At 43.2% G+C, this 7,852-nt stretch overlaps 2 protein-coding genes across 2 annotated transcripts in view; one reads left to right on the forward strand and one right to left on the reverse strand.

Annotated features, from left to right (window-relative positions):
- Positions 1-12: 12 nt before the first annotated feature.
- LOC102200146 (netrin-4) lies at positions 13-5,636 on the forward strand. The gene is made up of 10 exons (XM_005746445.1): positions 13-259; positions 777-1,267; positions 1,344-1,664; positions 1,908-2,034; positions 2,477-2,665; positions 2,839-3,055; positions 3,139-3,266; positions 3,353-3,421; positions 3,533-3,703; positions 4,474-5,636. The coding sequence occupies exons 1-10, from the start codon at positions 136-138 to the stop codon at positions 4,608-4,610; spliced, it is 1,974 nt and encodes a 657-aa protein (XP_005746502.1). The 5' UTR covers positions 13-135; the 3' UTR covers positions 4,611-5,636.
- A 51-nt stretch (positions 5,637-5,687) lies between these two features.
- Positions 5,688-7,852, reverse strand: part of chchd4a (coiled-coil-helix-coiled-coil-helix domain containing 4a) — a 2,597-nt gene continuing 432 nt past the window's right edge. Inside the window, exons 3-4 of the mRNA XM_013914188.1 lie at positions 7,777-7,846; positions 5,688-6,779 (exon numbers count right to left, since the gene is read on the reverse strand). Coding sequence (XP_013769642.1) covers positions 6,448-6,779; positions 7,777-7,846 — 402 coding nt within the window. The 3' untranslated portion in view covers positions 5,688-6,447. The remainder of the gene's footprint in view (positions 6,780-7,776; positions 7,847-7,852) is intronic.

A 7,852-nucleotide genomic window follows, 5' to 3' on the forward strand; every position in this document is an offset into this window, starting at 1 on the left:
GAAAAAAATTACTTACTCTTGGATTTATCTGGACACTTTGCGCATTGCGTAATTAGCCAAAGAAATGAGTTGGACTGTTAATTAGGGCACACATTATGTTGGAACCCACCTCTGCGGGGAAGCGTGTGACGCACCATGCATGTTGTAAACACAGCAGGAACGAGCACAACGCTGTCTAATATGCTCGGGACATCTCGACATCTGATGCTGGTGGCTCTCGGTTGGCTATTTTTGGTTGTGATGCGCGGCAGCGAAGCAGGTGAGGCGCATCATCCGTTTGCAGTGATGCTCTTATTTCTAAAAAAAATAAAAAATAAAAAATAAAAAATCAGCAGCGACCTTGTGCCCTCTATTTCGGGTTATGTTTTAAGTTACCGAGTTATTGTAAAAAACGTAAATTTCTATGACACTGAAGAACTCGCTGTGTTTTTAGATCTTGTCCCAAACGTAAAGCAAAAGTTACGCTCGCTCCTGATGCATTTGATAGTCTGACAGCTTTGTGTCCTTCCATTACATGTAACCCGAGTCTTAGCGCTGTCCAGTCGGGAGGGCAGGACAGGATTCTGTGACAGCACAGCGGTCAGGCAAATTAAATATTCATGGAAAACGTAATGAGCAGCACTTTGGCTTTGTCCGCAATGCCATGTGTTGGAAAATGCACTGGCAGCACGGACATCGGCAGATCAAAAGAACGATCTGTATTGCTCAGTCATGGAATAAACATTTTCCACTACTGTCTCACACTCTCACTGACTCTCATTCACCCTCTGCCTCAGCTTCTAGTTGCCTGGACCGTGCCTGTAGTCCACCCATAGGAAACCTGGCAAGTGGCAGGACCCTGTTCACCCTCTCGAACTGCTGTGGGAACAGCACATCCCAGCATCCTCTGTGTCCCCAACCTTCTGTCAGTCCTCAGGCCTGCTCTCAGGATCCTCACCCAGCTCTTCACATGACTGATGACCCTTTCTTGCATCCAGATACCTGGTGGGCATCAGGTGGAGGTAGAACAATGCGGGGGCAGCAGGATGAGATACGTTTAGACCTGGAAACGAAATTCTATCTTACTCACTTGGTTTTGGTGTTCAAGTCACCGCGGCCTGCTGCCATGGCCATTGAACGCTCAGTGGACTTTGGAAAGACGTGGGAAGCTTTAAAGGTTTTTGCCTATAATTGCAGCTTAGAATTCGGTTTGCCTGATGACTTCAATCAGCCAGGGTCACCGTGTACATCCCGCTATACTGATGCTGCACCCTGCACAGGTGGAGAGGTAGAGGATATTTGGATATGATGCATTGTGCAAATGTTTCATTCAGTGCAGTTTAAAGCTATGTTTCTCCTTCTAGGTCATATTACGTACTCTAAACCCCAGCAGTGCTATGACATTCGACCCCTACAGTCCAGAGGCCCTCTCTCACCTGACCATCACAAATCTCCGTGTCAGACTGCTAAAATCCCAGACCTGTAGCCCAGCTCTGACCCCCCCAGGACGCTGGACAAGCATCACATCCTCAGTCCACAGCCCCCCGTCCAGTTCAGAAAATTCTGCTTCAGCACCTTATGCTATTTATACTTTACTGGCAAGAGGCACCTGCCTGTGCCATGGACATGCTGAGTATTGTGTACCACACAACAATGGAAACAAGGAAACAGAGGACAGTAACATGGTGAGCATTTTATCCTGCATGTATGTATGCTTGTATCAAAAGGAAAAGATAAAACCCTGAAGTGAAAAAGGTACAAAAATAATTAATTACACATTCAGAATATTGGTTTAAAGAGATTAGATTAGGTCACAGTTAAAGGTCCTTTAAATTGACACTTTACATTAAGCCTTGACATATTTTATGGTTCTTTGTACAGCAGGCATCTGCAACAAAATCAAATGTAGATGAAGATGTGTCTTCCAGGTGTTTGGTAGGTGTCTGTGTAGTCACCACACAGCTGGAGATCACTGTGCCAAGTGCGCCCCGCTCTACAATGATCAACCTTGGAGGCCTGCCAATGGAAGCAGTGGGGAGGCCAACTCATGCCAGAGTAAGTAACCAACAGCAGCTTTGTACAGCTGTTACGTATGTGAGATGCCGTTTTGCTGACAAAGGAAAATAACAGAGGGGAGAGAAGATTTTAAAGTATGGGGGGGGGGGGTGATGGATTGCAGGTTGTCTACTAGTTGCAGAGTTGGTGGTGCAAACCCCAACTCCTCCTGGCCAAGATACTGGACCAAGCATTGCTCCAGATGGGAGGGTAGTAACATGCATGGTTATTTGTGTGTGAGTGTGAATGACTAAGACAAGAAGCAATCGTGTTCACTTGCCTAAAAAAATTAATGCAGTCCAAACCTTTTAAATTAAATACACAGTTGAATGTCTTGGTTACTTTAATTTTAAATTGGACCATGCTAAGAGTGTTACCTGTTCACTTTCTCTCATCTCTCTCATCCTGATCGCTGTGACATCACACATCCTCACAACCAAAGAGTGTGAGTGCCATGGTCACGCAGCTACCTGCCACTTCTCTCAGCGGGCATGGCTTTCCTCTGGCAGACTCAGTGGGGGTGTATGTGAGGACTGCCAGCACAACACAGCGGGGCGTAGATGCCATCGCTGTCGCTATGGCTACCACCGCCGCCCATCCCTGCCCCTCAGCTCCCCCCACACGTGCACACGTAAGAGTCAAAAGGCAGAGGGGTGTTTTACTGTGGCAGTGGGTTGGCTGACATGTCTATAGCTGTTATTAGTAAAAGAGATTCAACATTGGGGAAGCTTACAAATGCTATAGCTCCATCTGCTGGCACTTTTCTAACTGTTTTAATTAACTTCATTAACTTTTGTCACTCAGGCTGCTGGTGTGATCCTCAGGGTTCTTTCCCTTCTCCACCTGGAAAGGAGGAACCCTGGTGCCACCCTAGGAGTGGCCAGTGCCACTGTAAATCTGGTGTAGGGGGCACAAGCTGCAGCCACTGTCTACCTGGCTACTGGGGCTTTGGAGGGGAGGGATGCAAACCTTGCACATGCCCCCACCAATGTGATCCATTCACTGGCCAGTGTCTCCACAGGTAGATATTTTTCACTTATCAGACTAAATTTAATGAATGATGAGTAATTGGCAATCATCACATGCTTTATTCCACTTTTACAGCTACACAAATAAGCAAATGTTAAATGTGCCCATTGGTGGGAAAATACCTGATTTGGATCATTTTTTGCCAACTGAAGAAGAAGCACACTTGTCTCAGGAGCTCACAGTCTCTGCTCTGCATTACACAGGTGATGTTAATCTGCATTATGATGAATAACACTGGTTCAACCATTTTTCTCCTATATACAGAGCATAACTCTGTTTCTATACACAGGGAAGTGTAGCTGTAAAGAGAAAAAGCTGAGAAGTGCGTCTGAGCTCTGTAAGACCAAACATGATTATGGTAAGCAACAAAAGGCCCAGCCTTCACTTGATTAAAAAACATTACATACATCTACAGTTTGGTTTAAGGTTCAGAATGATCTCTGTTTTCTTTCTTTGTGGCCCGTTACAGTCATCAAGGCCAATGTGTTGTCTGCTCATGACAAAGGCAGCCATGCTGAAGTACACGTCAAAGTTCGCAAGGTCCTTCGATCAGGTCAGGTGGCGCTGCGCTTAGGAACCGCCAGCATCTATCCTCTGTCCTGGACCAGCCGTGGCTGCACATGCCCCATATTAAACCCAGGTAAGAAATGTTTCAAGCAAATCTTAAAAGGCATCTGCAAAACCAACTATTATCCCCCATCAATAACAATAAAGCAGGGATGTTAAACCTAGAAGACTCCAATACTTATACCAATACTAAGAATATGACTGATATATAGAATCCAATTATGCTATTTGGTGATTAGACTCTGATGCCCCAATAACAGCAGAATGAAATCCCAGTAGTGATAGCCATTAGGGCAGGACGCCCAGAAGTCTAGACACTGATAGTGGTGGTGACAAAATGATGGAGGCTTGGATGAAGGGACTTGTGTGAGGCAGAGATGGCGAGGAGGTGGGTTGCACGAAGGAGTCCAGAAGGGAAAATGAAAGATTTAAAGTACACAGAGGGGAGGCTGACTGGTTTGAAGAAAGATGACTGGACTAGAGCAGCGATGTCAGCATTGAGTTTCACAGCGGTAGGAAGTGGAAATGGTGATGTTCCTTATTATACATAAGCTTCATAAACAATTACATGACAGATAATCTACCATTCATCACAATCTAATATAAACATTTTATAAAAATGGTTTTATTTTGGGGGTTTTTACATTTTTAAACAAATAAATAAAATTAATTAACAAAAACATTCTGCTTTATAATTAACATCTGGGCAATTCAAGCCCAAACTGTCATGCTGACAGATTTCTTTCATATGTGGCCCACTGAGTTTGAGATCCCTGCAATAAAAATACTCACGTTTTAGACTGAATCCATATACAGTATCTTTATTTTTTTTTTCTCTCGCAGGTATGGAGTACCTGCTTGCAGGCAAAGAGGAGCGTGGAACGGGCCGTTTGCTCGTCACTATGCAGAGCGTCGTGGTTCCATGGACACCTCGTGTAGGTCTGATTGTATCAAACAGCCTGAGAAATAGATGCCGCTGATCCATATGATCTAAATATGAGGAGGAATGCAATCCAGAAGGATTCTACAAGATACTCATGAGTGAGTGACCAATTCAGATAGTGGACTGAAAATCCAGGAGTCAAACGTGTCCAGCTCGTTGAGGCTTCATAACTGAAGAGAAGCATCCAACATGTGCATAAGAGAATGAATGGATGTTAAAGTGGTCTGACTTAAGGTGCTGTACTTGATGTTAAAGACCTAATTTGTATAAATAGTTGATTTTATTTTTGCTTGTTTTTTCCCCTTATAGTCAGATTCATTTTGGATCTGGATAGCTACTGCAAAAATACTTTGATTTGTTAAGCTAACAAATCTTCCTGTAATACTACATCTCCTTTTATTTAATTAGCAGAAAACCAAGTGTGAAATACTGCAATTAACATAGAAACATCAGGCACGTCATCAGCTACACCTGCTCATATAGAAAATATTTCATCAGCCAATCATGTGGCTTGGACTCTGTGAATTTAGATATGCAGATAGACAAGCAGGAAGACCTGCTGCAGTTTAAGCATAGCAGAGAGGAAGGTGGTTTTAGTGACTCTGAACATGAGCCAGGTGATCTGACGTGAACCCATGGATCTATAATTCAGGAGTGTACTGTGTGGGGGGGTGATTATTGATATCTTTTAGTTCCATTTGAGCAAAATTCAAATGCCACAGCCTACTCCAGTAATGTTGTAAAGTAATGACCACCTGCACCCCCTTATCATTCAGTTTACTCATCTTTTAATAGCTACGTTAAGCAGGACAACAAAGTTCATATAATTTTAGCCTGCTTTCATGGCAATGAGCTGAAGTAAGTGCGTCAGTGGCCTGCAGAGCCACCAGAGTGCAGCCAAATGTGAATGTTGCGCTTACCAACCTGCAACAACTGCGTAAAATTATGATGTCAATAAAAAACGCAAAACTCTGGGACACTGCCAGCACCTTGTTAAATCTGAGCATTGAAGAATGAGCACAGCCGACTGTCTAATAAATATAAATGTTTATCCTACAAGAAACTGGGACACTGCCCTCTCTCTTTAGAATGAAAGTAAAACGGAGATTGAAAATTTCAGGCAATCATTTTAATCTGGAAAAACCACGAGTGGTGACCACAGCATTCAACTCAAGACTCGTGATTGCATTAACATGACAAAAACATTAATGCATTCACAGGTAAATATGACAGGCCAGATAGAAAACTAACGGAAGAGATGAGACAGTTATAGATGGAGACTCAGTAGGTTTATACATGATGCCAACAAGTCAGAAACAGAACATCTAAAACAGCACAGATGCTTCAACAGCTTTCCTGTCGATTATTTCTGCTTTGGTCTCGAGTGGTGGAAAACAAGTTGAAGTGCTGAAAAACCTGTCTGAGGTAAAATAAAGCTGAGCGTCACTCAAATCAAAAGATCTACCTCTGATTTCTTAGATGGACTAATATAAATGCTTAGTTATACTCCTACACAACTGACCTCGGGATACAGTTACAAATGCTGAAATTCTGACTGGCGTGAGAACAAGCAACAAGTCATGTTTGCACTGCATAAAAATGAGCATTTCGGCTGATGTCCCTGAAGCAAATCACTTGGCCCACTGTCAATAATCAGATAACTTAATTAGGTTTTTTTCTTAAGTGTTCAGCCAATAAAGCAGCTCGTATTTGTGTACACGCTCTACGTCTCTCTGAAATTCTTCTCCTGATGGCCCGTCGATTTCCTGTGAGTGTCAGAACTGTATCAATAGTCCCTCTCTGAAGGCTTGAGGAGGAGAAGAGACCAATTGGAGCTCCTTTTGGACAAGTCTCTAACACTGACCTAATCAACTCTAGCTGGCGGCCTGGTCGTCTGTAGGTGAGGTGCTGTCAGACGAAACAGCTGAGGTGACCGCAGTAGAGTCGCTCTCGGATGTTAAGGCAGCACTGTCAGACGGGGTGGCGGACTCGTCTTTGTCGGCCTCCTGGGGATAGAGCTCGGGGTACCTCTGCATGCACTCCTGCATGTTACGGAAATGGTCGATGCACTCGGAACCCTTCACTTCTTCCTTACTGTAGTGGAAGCACGAGAAGGCCTCCTTAAACTGAGAGCCGCACGGTCCGCTGGCCATCCCGCCCAGACACGGGCAGTTCCAGTTGATGTCTCCATTTGGCAGGATGAGGCCTAAAGACATCAGAGCGTGGCAGGTTAGCAGAAAACCTTAAATGTTTAATGAAACTAAAGTAGTGCATCCTGCACTACCAAGATCACCAACAGAGATCTGGATATGTAGCTGTTAGCGGACAGTATCACAAAAAACTGAGCCACACAGTGTCCAAGCCTAAATGGTATTTTACTAATGAGTCACATACACACACTCTTGTTCATTAACTATTCATTACAAAATAACCTAAAGTAGATCTGACTGTTGCTTAATTAGTCACAGATATTTAGTGCTCAGGGAGGGTCTAATGTTGTTTATATGGGGTGGTCTTTAGAGAAAGAAACATTCCTGTGTTTACAGCATAAGGGTTTTCACAAAAGTTATCTGAGAAATTTAAAAAAAAGAAAAGGGGGGGGGGGGGTACTGATAATTAATCCGTCTTTTCTGTCCAGCTTCCTTTCATTTTTTTTAAGAACATACTGGTTCTTTTTTTATCTTTTTTCTTTTAACTCAAATGAGTTATAAGTTACCATTAAGTAGCATACAAAATAAAAGAATACAAAACCCTCTGAAATGGTCAGGTACAAGGTCTAGACTGAAGATGAGTGTCAAAAGCTGTCAATTTCCAAAGAAAAACATTGAAACTGTGAGAACTATTGATCAAGACCACTTAGAAAAAATACAAGAAATTTTGTCTCCTTGGAAGGAAAATATAAAGATATGAGGGGTGGCTTAGAACTTGCACAGTATTATAATCATTAAATAAGAAGAAGCTACTATCAGCTACACCCTTATTAACAAGAACCTGCCACAGTGGGTAGATCCTTTCACATCATAAACCCTTCCTGATGTATCGCCACAGGGATTTGTGTCTCTTCTCAGGAGATGAACCAGGGATCTTTCATTTGTCAGGCAAATGTGTAAACCACTACAGTATGGAGAGCAAACAACTGCACATCAGCAAATAAATCGAATTATTCTTTTGGAAAGCACATCTATACAGTCTGAAAGACTGACCCTGTTCCTCGTATGGATCGTTGGGGTCATCCGCTACCAGCTCAGCGTTGCTGGGTGTCTCATGGTCTTCCTTCGT

Source organism: Pundamilia nyererei, unplaced genomic scaffold (genome assembly GCF_000239375.1).
Source record: "Pundamilia nyererei isolate P.nyererei 1_Seehausen unplaced genomic scaffold, PunNye1.0 scaffold00178, whole genome shotgun sequence".
Lineage (NCBI taxonomy): Eukaryota > Metazoa > Chordata > Actinopteri > Cichliformes > Cichlidae > Pundamilia > Pundamilia nyererei.